The 15,811-nt window shown below is 41.9% G+C and overlaps 1 protein-coding gene and 1 long non-coding RNA gene across 2 annotated transcripts in view; one reads left to right on the top strand and one right to left on the bottom strand.

The window, feature by feature from the left end:
• Positions 1-15,811, top strand: part of LOC115113227 (neuroendocrine convertase 2-like) — an 81,893-nt gene that overhangs the window by 60,042 nt on the left and 6,040 nt on the right. The window contains exon 11 of the mRNA XM_029640627.2: positions 13,587-13,814. Coding sequence (XP_029496487.2) covers positions 13,587-13,814 — 228 coding nt within the window. The remainder of the gene's footprint in view (positions 1-13,586; positions 13,815-15,811) is intronic.
• LOC135565565 (uncharacterized) lies at positions 6,504-8,455 on the bottom strand. The gene is made up of 3 exons (XR_010461687.1): positions 7,991-8,455; positions 6,689-6,796; positions 6,504-6,588 (listed from the first exon to the last, which is right to left on the bottom strand). It is a non-coding gene; the product is annotated as an uncharacterized LOC135565565 (long non-coding RNA).

Here is a 15,811-nt window from a genome sequence, read left to right as displayed (position 1 = left end):
ACAAAACCATGTAATTGGCGTTCAAACTGATGGTGCGGCTATTTTTAACTTGGTGAAACACATTCTGCACCAAGTAAAGCACGGACAGGTTTCTATGATGAGTATATTGGGTAAACGCTCGGGCAATTTCGGGATGTTCGCTACCTGCAAATAGCATATCGTCCAAAACCAACAGATTGTTTTTATGAGGAGGTAAAAGTTCATCATCAGACAGGGTATCAGGTATTCCTTCAACAAACTTGATTTTTATTGTCTTCAACAATTCATCATACAGAAGTTGATAACATGAATAACACCACACAACATTATCAGGCTTTTGAGATAACACATGTTCAGAATTCTCTAAAATACTTTTTACAAAACAAGTTTTACCACTATTCGAAGGCCCTGCGATTAAGGCCGAAAATGGTAGTTGCAACCGGGGGTCAAAACCTTCTACAGCAGTCATTATATCTTAAGCTTTAAGACCCCTGTAGCTTGTAGCATAAGTCAGTAGCCATAGGGCAATGTAGTCCCGTCAGGCAAAAGCACTCTCTTGTCATAGACAACCCTGAATCTTTTAATGAGTGGGGCATTCCTCAGATGGAAGCCCTTTTTATCCCTAACAATCTTTTTGTAGGAGCTCAAAATCTCCAAGTCACTATTCCTGTCATTTAGGAACCCCTCAACCAAGCGTGTGATTGATTCCAAGTTTACACGCTGGGCATTTTCATAGTTTTGAGTCACTCCTTTGGCTTTCAATACCACGTGATTCTTTAGCGTTCTAAAAGCATAGCTTTTGGGCCCACAGGATGACCATTCTGTGATATGGTCACCCTCTGCGAGTTCGCTCGTTAACCTGTTGCTTCTACTCGGGACGCTTGCGTCCCAACTAGAGCTCTGGAAATGCAAATGCGCTACGCTAAATGCTAATAGTATTAGTTAAAACTCAAAAGTTCATTAAAATACACATGCAGGGTATCGAATTAAAGCTACACTCGTTGTGAATCCAGGCAACAAGTCAGATTTTTAAAATGCTTTTCGGCGAAAGCATGAGAAGCTATTATCTGATAGCATGCAACACCCCAAAAGACCCACAGGGGATGTAAACAAAATAATTAGCATTTCGGCGTTACACAAACCGCACAATAAAATAGAAAACATTCATTACCTTTCACCATCTTCTTTGTTGGCACTCCTAGATGTCCCATAAACACTATTTGGGTCTTTATTTCGATTAAATCGGTCCATATAAAGCCTAGATATCGTTATATGTAGACTGTGTGATAAACGAAAAAAACATAGTTTCAAAACGTAACGTCATTTTTTTAAATTCAAAAAGTCGACGATAAACTTTCACAAAACACTTCGAAATACGTTTGTAATGCAACTTTAGGTATTAGTAAACGTTAAGAAGCGATAAAATTCATCAGGAGGCGATGTAAAGATCATTAGCTGTCCGTCTGGAAAAATGTCCGGCTAGAAACTCAACGAAAATATCCGGTCCTAGACCGGAGGAGATACGGTGTCCTGCATGTGTTTGACCAAGAAAAAACTCGAAGGGAAATGACAAGACTCTAGACACCGTGTGGAAGCTGTAGGTGCTGCAACCTCAGTCAATTAATTGTGGTTCACGTTTATCAATGGGTTCAAGTAGCGCATGGATATATTTTCCCATTTTCAGTGATCAGTTTTTCCTGTGCTTTTCGATGTAAATGCCGTTCTGGTAAAGCCACAGCAGTGATTAACCAGTTTTTTAAACGTCTGAGTGTTTTCTATCCACACAGACTAAGCAAATGCATATACTATATTCCTGGCATGAGTAGCAGGGCGCTGAAATGTTGCGCGATGTTTAACAGAATGTTCAAAAAAGTAGAGGGTCGACTTAAGAGGTTAAGCCACCCAGATAGTTGCTGAGTGGGGGGCTCCAATCCCCTGGTTTGCTTACATAGACCACAGAGTCTGTTTCGTGGTAAAGTACCCGCCTCTGAAGCTGCTCCATGAGCTTGTACAGTTCAAGTCGGCCATAGGCCGTGGTAAATGCTGCAAGAAACACATTTACATTACCCGGGGGTAGAACCCACTTCTTGTTACGTCGCCATTGCACCAAGGCAATGTCTTGACTCAAGAATGAAAAATGTGAAATTTCGTATTGGTCCGAAAAAATGAATTCCAAAAATTCTTCAGGGTCTTTAATAATCGACGTTGTCAACATATTACACCTCTGCGCTAATTTGCCCCAAAGCGAATTTAGGTACAATTTCGACACATTTTGTTTGGTTTTGTTGACCTCTATTCTGTCAGGGTCAAGAAGGATGCCTTCTCTGTCATGATAGTCTTGAATGTACCTGTCTTTACTTTCTTGATCTGTGACCGATGCAGGATAGCCTGAAGCCATTTGCTTACATCTCAAGAAGGTCTTGATGTACTCTTTAAAAAGAATGTCTGATTTCTTTGGAAAGTTCCATACTTCAAAGATTTTGGCCACACGATACCCCATCTCTAAAGCCTTAGAGAATTCAGCTGTGACCCATACACCTGTCAGTGCTCTTTCTTGATCGGTGTGATCACATGGGGTTTGTTGTATGTTTTCACTGCAGGTGCGACAAAGGGGAAAGAAAAGTTTTCCTTGAGGGCCCCTGTAAGGCAACACAGGTATAAACAAACCCCTTGGAGGGTAGACTGTTGCTTTGATCAGACCAAAATAGTTTTGAGGTAAGTCAAAATCACGATGAATAATTTCAGGATGACCTATAGGATAGCATGAGGAACTCATTACATGCGGATAAAGGGATGTAAAATCCACATAGCCTATTGTCTCGTCGGGTTGCGCTACATACCTCAATGTCAAAGCATTGGTACGGCCGCCATACAAGGCCTGTCTTGGCTCCAGAGGTTCTGGGATGTCAAAGCTGGAAAGGAATGCTTGAACATGAGGATCAGACTTTTTGAGGGCTGTCCATTCGTGCTCCCACAAAACAACCACTTTTAGACCGTAAGTAGCCTGTAACGAATCAACTTTGTCTTGAAACTCTTGGTACATTTCCCCAAAAGTCTTTTGGGTTAGGACACATATGTTCTGGGGCACAAAGCAAGATTTGCAACCATGGAAGAAACAACCGTTGTACTCATACACGGTCTCAACCCCGTCAATCTTGGTGTAGCCATCTACATGGTAAGAGCCAAACACCTTCTCCCCTCGATTCAAAGCATGTTGAATAAAAATGTCTTTATCCTGGGCCATATACTCTAGCCATTGAATGGACCCACTAGAGTAGGCCTTGAACTGGCATCGGTAGTTGTCAGGCGAGGGGATCGCTATAGAGGATGTCGGCATATAGTGTGTACGGTATGTTTTCATGCATGCCGATGCAATCGTTGTACAACTCCAAGGGTCAATACCTGCATCTTTGATTACCTCTTCTCTGAATCTGAGGCATCCTTCACGAAGTATAACCACATCATTGTCACAGTATGATTCCATCTCTTTATGGAAATCAAAGGTGCCATATCTTACTGTCTCATACCAAGTCATGAATCTCTCTCGCTCTTTGGGAGACATTTGATCACACCCATACATTTCTGGGCTGGGATATGATCCTATATAGTGTAGATTCTCCTCAGATGTGAAGAAGTGGGGGAACCAGCCTTTCACAGAGTTTTCAAAACCCAAGGCCTCTGGCATTTGAGCCAATCTCATGGGTAAGAAGCTTAAACTGTCAATGTATCTCTGGTTGAAGGCGGGATCTACAAAACACAGGATTTTACTCCCTTGCGCTAGGACCCTCGGCGCTATGCCTTGCTGTATCAAGGGGTTCAGAAGAAGGTACGAGTCGTAGGCTCTAGCATTGTGCGCTATGAACGTAAAGTTTCGGTACTGTGGTTTTCTAACATGTTTTAGAAAGAGTAGTGCACAATTGGATCCTTCTGCAGACCACTTTTCCCCCGTGAATGTCATGGTAGATACAAAAATAGGCAAATGATCCCCCGATTGTTGATTTGTCTCAAAATCATAGAACACATATTTCTCTGAAGGTTCATCTTCAGCCAAGGGCTGAATATAACACTCGTTTGGCACTTCTTGAACCACTTCAGCATTTCTGCTTTTCAGACCCCCTTTACAGATTGGACACTGTAGGATTCCACAAACATGTGGTTTCGGGCTATCTATTTTAATGCTGTAATTGCAATGACATTTTGGGCATTTCTTGTTAATGGCACAAATGCTTACAGATTTACAGGCCTTAGGGTGCCATGTTTCAATTTTGTGTTTATCGTAACAGTAGGTCGAACGACATGTGCGATGGCAATCCTCACATGGTGTCAAGTTTAGGGTCTGCATAGGGCACTCGGCATCCTGACATACAGAACAGTTATAACGGCACGAATGCCCCCCCTTTCGGCTGTAGCCGGTATGGCAGGATCTACACACATAGGTTGCCCCTAGGAACGCCGTGACGTTTGTAACGGCATAGTAATGTTCGTTTTGCACATAAAAGTACAGAATCTGGGGGTGCGGTTGGGGGGTGTTTTGGAACTTCAAGAGAGCTGCATTAGCTCTACTGTGGTACAAAACCACAATCTTGATATTCAGAAGGTTTTCAAATTTGACAATGTCTGAGAATGTCACGCCTTCATGGATCCCGAGACCCACCGCCGTTTGGATCTCTCTAGCCTTTTGCAATGCCGTCAGATCAGTACATCCGGGGTTAAGTAAATGCGCTAGGCCTATTGCAAAACATAGCTTATTATCGGGATTGTGAACGTTTATGAGGTAGGCCCTTTTATTGCTTATGATTTCTGACTGCATTAGGCTATCAAGCTTCCTTCTCTGCCCACCGCCCCCCTGTAGTTGACGTATTATTTGCACTACAAGCTCTAGGGTTCGATCGGCTATGATGGCTAAATTTGACTGAACAAGGCGTTCTACCAGCGCTGTAAATTGTTCAAGATCTGCTTCGCCATTGGGTAAAATAAGAGATACTGAATTATGCAGGCTATCTCCACATATTTCCAACTGTAAGACATCACGAGGTTCGCCATAATCTCTTGCTGTTTCTAACAGGTCATTCAGAGTGTCCACTATCATCATGTAAAATACAGCATAGTCAAGATTCTGATTCACACATAGGAAATTGAAAAACTGTCGAATCTCTGTATTGTTGAATTTATTCCTGTACACAACCCTGACACGTCTATCATGAACATCTGCAGCCAGATTTATTAGATAATTGTCCAATTCCCCAAAAACATCTTGTGGCGTTTCAGACTCTACGGACCTAGGCGTTACGGGTTGTCTATCGCTGTCGGGGTTGTCGGGGTCGAAATTGTCTGACTCTCGTTCATACGATTAATTAAGGTTATGAGGGCTTCGGGAATCTGGGATAACATGTTTTCCTCAACCCCCCCTGACTGGTTCATACGATTAATCATTTCTAAGAGTTCGGCTGGAATCTGTGTTAATATGCTTTCATCTAACGTTCCTGAATCGTTTATACGTCTTATAACTTCTAGGAGTTCGTCTGGAATCTGGGATAAGAGGCTTTCAACTGTCTCCCCGTGTTGCGTTAGTTCTGCCATTTTTGGATAATTAAGACTGTTCGTTTTTTTTCTTTCTGTAATGGTTGGTGTTACATGTATGATTTTAGCGTCTGTATTTGCGTTTTTAATGGGGTTGCTGTTTAACATGCGTGGAATTGTTCTATGCCAGAATAACATATCGTCTCTGTACTGTCTCTCAATTAAATCCCCCAGTCGTTTGTATAGCAAAACATTCCTCGATTTCAAAGCCCTGGAAAATAATGTGAAAAACCTTTCTTGTTCGGCTGCAGGTATTGAGGCCGTAGAATTGACTGGGTCTATAAGGTTGGCCGCATCACAGAATAGCTGGTCATCAACATCTGACATGTCATTAAAAACAGGTCTCTTGGGTGTTTCATTCGGAATGCTCGGGGCGCCGGAATCCCCCAGCTCTAGATTTATGTGGTCGTCTGTGCCGTTTTTCGCCAGTGCGGAGTCTGAATGAAAATAATACATACATAATTACGTTATTAGATATAAAAATATATATGTTAGCTACATACAAATGTCAAATACCTTTCCGTTATAATAATATATATTAACAGTACATAGTTAAAATACCTCTGCTTTTTTGGCGCTTGTTGTGACGAATCGCCGAAACCGGGGGGTGTGTGACTTTTTCCCTCTAGCGTTCCAGATTCTGCTGGGTCTGTCTCCGGGCAGTCTGAAAAAACATTATTTGTCCTTGTTTTAACATAGGCTATCAACAGATCTATAACTAATAAAAAGGCTGATAACTAATAACAAAACTGTATAATGGTCCCATACCTTGTCCCTGGAGCGCCGGCTCGTGAAGCAGCAAGTTCCCGGCCCAACAGTAGTTTTCGGGTGGGCTTGATTCTGAGCAGTGTACTTGGGCCACAGTTGATCGTTGCCTGTTGGGGTCTGGAATATGTCGGGAGGGGGTCGATGTTCCCTGGATTCGCGGTGAGTTTGAAAAAGTGCTCGTACAGAACGGTAGAATTGCATCAAAGTCCTGCGTGTCAGCTGTCCATAACGCATCCTTTATCATAAAGGGCTGTATGTCGGCTGTAAATACATAAAATAGTTTAAAAAAATAGTACAACCTATTTTTAAAATGTTTATATATAAATATTTCTTGGGTATGTGTTTAATTATAAGGACTTACAACGAAAAAAGGCCGTTGGTGATTGTCTGCCAGACTTTTGCTCCTGCGAACCCCCATCATGTTCCAGATCAGGTAAATCGCGTAAAAGCTGCGTAAATGTCGGGGATCCTAGATTCCATTAGACAATGTTAACAGTTATACGCTATATCTACACTTTTCTTTTTTTTTTTTTTTACCTTTTTTAACCTTCAGGCTTTTGGCCTGAAATACCCAAATAACTAGGGTTTAATATTCCAATAATATTCAAACAAATCTTAAAATATGTTTTTTTCATTTACTCACCTCCAGAAATATCCATTATGCGAGATTCCCTTATTCCGAATATTATTATTATTATTTTAATCTGTCCGTGCAGCTCAATATTCGGGCCTTTATGTTTGCGCTAAAGCAATGCTGACAACGTTAAAAAATAGTTCTGTCCCTAACTATCTAAAAGTTCGGAATGAGTTTTTTTGAGAGATGTATGCTACACCCCAACCCATGTATGTCTGGTTTAGAGAACACAGGCTGTGAATTCAAACAACAGGAGGGGATGTCGTGACATTCTGTCTGCAAACGGGGTGTGTGGGGGCCGCAGATTAGAGATATCTATGTTTAACCCCCGCTGTTCGGCTGATATCTCGACATGCCTTATGCATGATAGTGCACACCTTGGTTTCAAACGGTTCTCTACAGATAAGAGTTCTGGGACCCCCCAACCTTAGGATTTATGTTACACACACAACCAACCACACACACACACACACACACACACACACACACACACACACACACACACACACACACACACACACACGCCTGTTGCTCCGCCTCAAGACCCCTCCCCACACACACACAAACACTCTGATTATATTTTACTTCGCGACAGAGCTGGAAGACGTTGTTAAGTAGGGTTTTCCCGTAGTTAAAGGGTGAGATACCGTTTTTAAACATTCCTTTTATTGAATTCCAAAATATTTCGTACAACCTTTAAGACATGTTTGAATTAAGTAACCCATTTGAATAATATTTAAACATGCAGCACACGTGTTTTATGTAAAAAAAAAAAAAAACCTTGGATGCAGGTCTTTGTACATTATTACAAACTTTAATAAAACGTAATGTTCATAACATACCCATGTAGGAATAGACTATAAAATAATACATGTTTTTTTTCAGATCTTACAGTTGTCTGCGCCAGACCCTAGCTTGAGAGAAAAGAGCGCTACCCCTTAGTTAAATGGGGGGGTATACATTTTCAAAAATTAACACCTACATTTTAACACACGTTATAATTCAACATTTATTTTAACTATTTCTTACAGATATATGGGGTCCTGTTAGCCCTGAACATTATCCGTTTCCAATTCCCCATCACAAAGTCTTTTCCGCGCTCCGTCGAAGCTCTGTCCACTTTCCTGCCAGGGAAAGATCCGCCTTCGAACTTGTTGTTGTTCCGGGGTATGTCTCAACGATAACCTAGGCCATCGCCGTAATTGTTCACGATTTTCGAAAAGACTGTCCAGCTTATTCATCAGGGTTCGGAAAATGTGGTAATCGCGCCATTTAAAACTGAACATTATTTGAAAAAAATTTACATCCTTGCATGCTTTGGAGGATACATATGGACTGACCGTTTTCGTAGCATTTGACCTGTCAAATTGTTCACATGCTAAAATTGTCACTCTGGAGTCCGGGGTATACCCCATGGACGTGACTCTCAGAGCCATTAGATCCTGACGTCCACAGACTTGTTCTTCCAACGCATATCCTGGCAGCCTTGAAGCACTCAGGGCACATTCCATTTGACACAAAGCTAGCCTTATTTTAAGCCATTCTCGCATCCTTAGCGCTGGAGAAAAAGGCTCGGGTTCTGCACGATAAAAGGGTTGGGACACGCTGTCTGTGAATATCTTAACCGTAGATTCCTCCGGGTTGAATATGTACGAAATATGGCCCTCGCTTGTACACAGAAATCCGTTAAAACATTCGGGAGCCTCTACCAAAATATCCTCCAAGCTTTTGGCTTTGGGTTCGTGACATGAGCTACAGAGCACTCCGAGAATTCCCCTTGTAGACATATTTTTAGATGCTTAATATTCAGGTCTTAAAAAATGGCATGTTCTGGACATTTATAATGCTGAGGCCCCAGCGCTATCTATAGCCCCAGACATTCCTGCTTCATAGATAACAACCATAAGGGAGATAAAACTGGGGGGTGGAGGGGGGCATGGGCCCCAAAAGTTCAAACACCCTCTAACACATGACCACACGAACAGGGGGGCACATATTCTGTACATGTCATCAGGTCATAAGGTCAGCAATCAATCAATTTTGACACATGCCGTATCCTATTACTCTCTGCAGTCATTTCAGTTGCTGTAGTCGCTGACGTGTATAGTGTTGAGTCATCCGCATACATAGACCACATATGCAGTCCTCATGCCTCCTTGCAGCATGCCTAAGGCACGTTCATGCAGATGAGCAGGGACCCTGGGCATCTTTCTTTTGGTGTTTTTCAGAGTCAGTAGAAAGGCTTCTTTAGTGTCCTAAGTTTTCATAACTGTGACCTTAATTACCTACCGTCTGTAAGCTGTTAGTGTCTTAATGATCGTTCCACAGGTGCATGTTCATTAATTGTTTATGGTTCATTGAACAAGCATGGGAAACAGTGTTTAATTAAACCCTTTACAATGAAGATCTGTGAAGATATTTGGATTCTTACAAATTATCTTTGAAAGACAGGGACGTTTCCTTTTTTGCCGAGTTTATATTTATATATATTTTGCCGTTTTGTCTTTTATTTAATTGTTGACAGCAGTTGACACCATATTTATATTGGAGAAGGCGAGTAGCGACACATTTTAAATTGATCATGTTGTGATATGTAAGTTGTTTTCTGTTGGTTGTGAGCAAACTTTTTGAACAAAAATATGGAATATATTTGTTGTCTTAAAGGTAAGGTGTTACAGGCTTTGATTTTTCCATTTATATTTTGAGGTTTGATGTTAGTAAATAAGCATTTGGTGCTCAACAACTGCTGTCATCTCATTAGTCAGTATGTGTTACACTTGTGCTGGCTTGTTCATCTCGTTAGTCCGAAGGGGTTTCACCTGTGCTGGCCCAAGTTATATTTAAGGGTGGCTGGCCCTGTGCTCCAATTATCTAAAGAGACATGGAACATCTTTAGTTGGCTATCCCTTTTAATTAAATTTTTTGTTTGTTATCTGATCTTCCCTATTTTCGTTTCTCTCCACTTTCTGGTTTGCTTCCTGTCTTTAATTTATTTGTATTGTTTTATTTTGTTTGCGTCTTGGGTAGATTTAGCGGGTGGGTGTCTTTGGTTTCTCATGGTGGGTGTCTTTTAGGTCCCAGTTGTTGTTTCTAGTCAACTTTCAGAGGACACCCCCATGAGTGTCTTTCAGAACCCCTCTTAAAACCCCACCTGTTTTCAATGTTGTTAATGACTCTTTGTTAGTTCCCTCTTCTTTTTTAGCAACATTTTTGGGTTCCTTGCTGGGGAACGTAGCAATACCATTTAGGATTAACTAGTTGTTATCCACTGCTAGCTAATAATAATAAATATAATATCCAGTGTTTAGCATAACATGTTAACATTAAATTAGCTACTACAGATTAAGAAATTAGCTAGCTAGTTATTAACATTTTTGCTAATAATAGGTTGTAAGTTAGTCTTAAAATCGAAACCACTAGTGTGTTGACAGAGAATGCTAGCAGCTAACTTACCAGCTAACAAGCTAGAGACAGGACCCGAGTTCAAAAGTTAGATAACTAACTAGCGTACTCATCCAAAAAAGCAATCTAAAGCAATTGCATTTGAAATTCTGTAATGTCGATGTTAGCTAGCTAGCTGGCAGCTAATGTTTGCTAGCTGGCGAAGTTATCTAGTCAGCAAACGTGATCTACTTAGCTATCTAACTATATCATAACAAAGATCGTCTTGCGCTAAATCATCTAGCAGAATTTCTTTATTCAAAAATACGTTTTAGGTTTTACCTAATGCTAGCTAGCAAGCTAACGTTTCCTAGCAAGCTATGTAGGACAGAGGTGCTAGCAAACATTAACTCGCTAGCTAGCTACTTAGCTAGCTGAGCAGCGTACTTAATCATCCAGCATCAATTCTGTATCCATTCTTCACAACACTATAAGGGTACAAGGCGAGACCCAGATGCAATCACGGGAGGCAGATGGTTTGAGTCTCTGATATTTATTATAATCCAAGGGGAATGCAAGAGAATGGTCATGGACAGACAAAATCAGGTCAGAGTCCAGAAGGTACTGAGTGGCAGGCAGGCTCGAGGTCAGGGCAGGCAGAATGGTCAGGCAGGCGGGTTCAGAGTCCAGACAGGCAAGGGTCACAACTGGGAGGACTAGCAAAACAGATAGAAGGAAAAAGCAGGAGAATGGGAAAAAACACGCTGGTTGACTTGACAAACAAGACAAACTGGCAACAGACAAGCAGGGAACACAGAAATAAGTACCCAGGGACTAATGAGAAAAACAGGTGACACCTGGATGTGGGTGGAGACACAAAGAGAGGTGAAACAGATCAGGGCGTGACAGACACACTGTCACATGATGTCAATGTCAACACAAAATTCTGGGCATATTCCAGGTCGTCTTCACTTCAAACAAGTTTCATAGATGGGCAGATCTCACAAACACCAACACCAATAATATGGCTTAAGATCTTCAGATGAGGCCTTCCTAGAATAAATAAGTGTACCAATGCATCATCAAGGTTTCAAAAGTCGGCAAGACACATCATGGGAACTATTTCTGTTCTTGGGACAGAGGAACAATGCATCACACCCAAAATTGATAAAATAACCATTGTTTAACTGTGCAACAATTTAAAACAATGTTGCACGATGATACATAAAGGTTCAATAGTATACACTTATATAATTGTGTGTATAAATGGTGAATAGCTGGACATAAATAGTGGCTCACTATTTGGAAAGCACTGACTGGCTATCGCACCATTTTGACCAGTTTGTTATAACCCATTTATTAAAGGTTTATAATGCATTTACAAATGATTAAATAACCATCAATAACGTAATTACAAACCCTTTAGAAACCCTTTACAAATGGTATCTTGTTGTAAAGTTTTACCAACACTTTCTTATCTGGTTTGATTATTAAACACATATCTGCACCAAAACATATTACAAATGAAATGTAGTATTAAATATGATATGGGAAAAACATACACAAATAATAAAATATAAAGAAATCAAGAACTTTATTGAAATAATTTAATAATAATACATCTTGTTATGCAAACCTGAAAACAATGTGCAAGTTACATCAAACTTTGGAATCACAAAATATGATAAGAATAAGGCAAATAATAACAATAATTAACTTTTACAACTTCAATTGCTTCTGTACATACTAGGCCTATAGCCTAATACACAAGGCATATAGCCTTATACCTTCCACTAGGCCTAAAGCCTAATATATGAAGAGTCAGAATGGGAACAAATTAAAAGCATGCATGGGAAGTGAAATGACCAGTGACAATCTGAGCTATTTGGGTGAAGACTAGGATTCCCTTTACTAGTGCCTATGTCCACAATGAGTAACACTCACTGGAGCACCATAACCTAAAACAATTTTGGTTCCCTACGATGCATAACTGCTTTCCCTTGCATTATGTTGCAACATAAACAAACCACGTCATATTCTCCTTTCTATATTTTAATCTAGGCAGTGAGGGTGTGATTGTCCCTCAGCCCTGTCTGCAGCCTCAGCAGCATGTTGTCCAGTCACTCCAGCCCTGTCTGCAGACTCAGCAGCATGTTGTCCAGTCTCTCCAGCCCTGTCTGCAGACTCAGCAGCATGTTGTCCAGTCTCTCCAGCCCTGTCTGCAGCCTCAGCAGCATGTTGTCCAGTCTCTCCAGCCCTGTCTGCAGCCTCAGCAGTATGTTGTCCAGTCTCTCCAGCCCTGTCTGCAGACTCAGCAGCATGTTGTCCAGTCTCTCCAGCCCTGTCTGCAGCCTCAGCAGTATGTTATCCAGTCTCTCCAGCCCTGTCTGCAGCCTCAGCAGCATGTTGTCCAGTCTCTCCAGCCCTGTCTGCAGACTCAGCAGCATGTTGTCTAGTCTCTCCAGCCCTGTCTGTCCTTGGCAGCACAGGAACAGCTTCTATTGGGGCGGCAGGTAGCCTAGTGGTTAGAGTTGGGACAGTAACCGAAAGATTGCTTGATCGAATCCCTGAGCTGATAAGGTAAAAATATGTTGTTCTGCCCCTGAACAAGGCAGTTAATCCATTGTTCCTAGGCCATTGTTCCTAAGAATTTGTTCTTAACTGACTTTCCTTGTTAAAAAAACAAATATTGACTGCCTGGTGCACAGGTGACATATCTACAGTGTAGTCCCCAAGATGGTCTGAGAGCGGACAGTCCACCAGTGTCAGAGAGGAGAGAGAAATAATTGCATACAGTGTGTGTACATGTAGCCTAATAGTACATAACAAAAATACAACATTGACAGTTGTAAACTAAACCAGGATGATTTAGTTACCATGCTAGCTACCTAGCTATCATCATAAGGGTTAGGGTTAGGCTTAGGCGCCATTTATTCTTGCAATCAACAGCCAGCAGGCTCATTATTTTTAGGAATCATATCACAGATAACGACACAATTAGATATCTAGCTAAGTATTTATTTATATATCTAACTGATGACACCAGGCAGGCTAAAACTCCATCCCATAGGACGGCGCACAATTGGCCCAGTGTCGTCCGGGTTGGGGTTTGGCCGGGCTAGGCCGTCATTGTAAATAAGAATGTATTCTTAACTGACTGCCTAGTTAAATAAAGGTTCAATCAAATAAATACAAATCTAACTCTGTCTTGTCTCTCCCCCTCACCCCTTCATCCCCTCTGCAGTCCAAACCTGACATGGAGGGACATGCAGCACTTGTCCGTGCTGACCTCCAAGAGAAACCAGCTACATGACGAGGTGCACCAGTGGCGGAGGAACGGCGTGGGCCTGGAATTCAACCACCTGTTTGGTTACGGTGTGCTGGACGCTGGCGGCATGGTCAAGATGGCCAAGGAGTGGAAGACTGTCCCCGAGCGTTTTCACTGCGTGGCTGGATCATTGCAGGATGTCCAGTAAGTGACCGGGCACTGTACAGACAATACATTACCGACCTGGCTGAAAATAGTAGTACTAAGATGTACAGTCGTCGCCAAAAGTTTTGAGAATGACACACATTAATATTCACAAAGTCTGCTGCCTCAGTGTCTTTAGATAACTGTCAAAGGCTTTTATTGACAATTACATGAAGTTGATGCAAAGAGACAATATTTGCAGTGTTGACCCTTCTTTTTCAAGACCTCTACAATCTGCCCTGGTATGCTGTCAATTAACTTCTGGGCCACATCCTGACTGATGGCAGCCCATTATTGCATAATCAATGCTTGGAGTTTGTCAGAATTTGTGGGGTTTTGTTTTTCCACCCACCTCTTCTGGATTGACCACAAGATCTCAATGGGATTAAGGTCTGGGGAGTTTCCTGGCCATGGACCCACAATATCGATGTTTTGTTCCCCGAGCCACTTAGTTATCACAGTTACCTTATGGCAAGGTGCTCCATCATGCTGGAAAAGGCATTGTTCGTCACCAAACTGTTCCTGGATGTTTGGGAGAAGTTGTTCTCAGAGGATGTGTTGGGACCATTCTTTATTCATGGCTGTGTTCTTAGGCACAATTGTGAGTGAGCCCACTTCCTTGGCTGAGAAGCAACCCCACACATGAATGGTCTCAGGATGCTTTATTGTTGGCATGACACAGGACTGATGGTAGCGCTCACCTTGTCTTCTTCCGACAAGCTTTTTGCCGGATGCCCCAAACAATCAGAAAGGGGATTCATCAGAGAAAATCCCTTTACCCCAGTCCTCAGCAGTCCAATCCCTATACCTTTTGCAGAATATCCATCTGTCCCTGATATTTATAGTGGCTTCTTTGCTGCCCTTCTTGACACCAGGTCATCCTCCAAAAGTCTTCGCCTCACTGTGCATACAGATGCACCCACAACCGCCTGCTGCCAGTCCTGAGCAAGCTCTGTACTGGTGGTGCCCCGATCCCACAGCTGAATCAACTTTAGGAGACGGTCCTGGCACTTGCTGGACTTTCTTGGGCGCCCTGAAGCCTTCTTCACAACAATTGAACCGCTCTCCTTGAAGTTCTTGATGATCCGATAAATGGTTGATTTAGGTGCAATCTTACTGGCAGCAATATCCTTGCCTGTGAAGCACTTTTTGTGCAAAGCAATAATGACGGCACGTTTCCTTGCAGGAAACCATGGTTGACAGAGGAAGAACAACGATTCCAAGCACCACCCTCCTTTTGAAGCTTCCAGTCTGTTATTCGAACTCAATCAGCATGACAGAGTGATCTCCAGCCCTGTTCTCGTCAACACTCAACAATCACTGACATGATGTCAGCTGGTCCTTTTGTGGCAGGGCTGAAATGCAGTGGAAATGTTTTTGGCAGTGTCACGGTTTTATTCTATCTCCTCCTCTGACGAAGAGGTGTAGCAAGGATCAGACCAAAATGCAGCGTGGTAATTTTGATAAATGTTCAATAACCGAATAAACACGAACAATACAAAAACAATAAACGTAACATGAAAACCGAAACAGCCTATGCTGGTGCAAACTAACACAGAGACAGGAAGAAACACTCAAAGAATATGGCTGCCTAAATATGGTTCCCAATCAAAGACAACGATAATCACCTGCCTCTGATTGAGAACCACTTCAGGCAACCATAGACTTTACTAGATAACCCTACTAAGCCACAATCCCAATACCTACTAAAACCCCAAGACAAAACACACCACATAATAAACCCATGTCACACCCTGGCCTGACCAAAATAATAAAGAAAACACAAAATTCTAAGACCAGGGCGTGACAGGCAGATTCAGTTCATTTGCATGGCAAAGAGGGACTTTGCAATTAATTGCAATTCATCTGATCACTCTTCATAACATTCTGCAGTATATGCAAATTGACATCATACAAAATGAGGCAGCAGACTTTGTGAAAATTAAAATTTGTGTCATTCTCAAAACTTTTGGCCACGACCGTAGGTTTGTTTGTAT

Source organism: Oncorhynchus nerka, linkage group LG28, assembly GCF_034236695.1.
Source record: "Oncorhynchus nerka isolate Pitt River linkage group LG28, Oner_Uvic_2.0, whole genome shotgun sequence".
Lineage (NCBI taxonomy): Eukaryota > Metazoa > Chordata > Actinopteri > Salmoniformes > Salmonidae > Oncorhynchus > Oncorhynchus nerka.
This window is presented reverse-complemented; position numbering and strand designations above follow the sequence as displayed.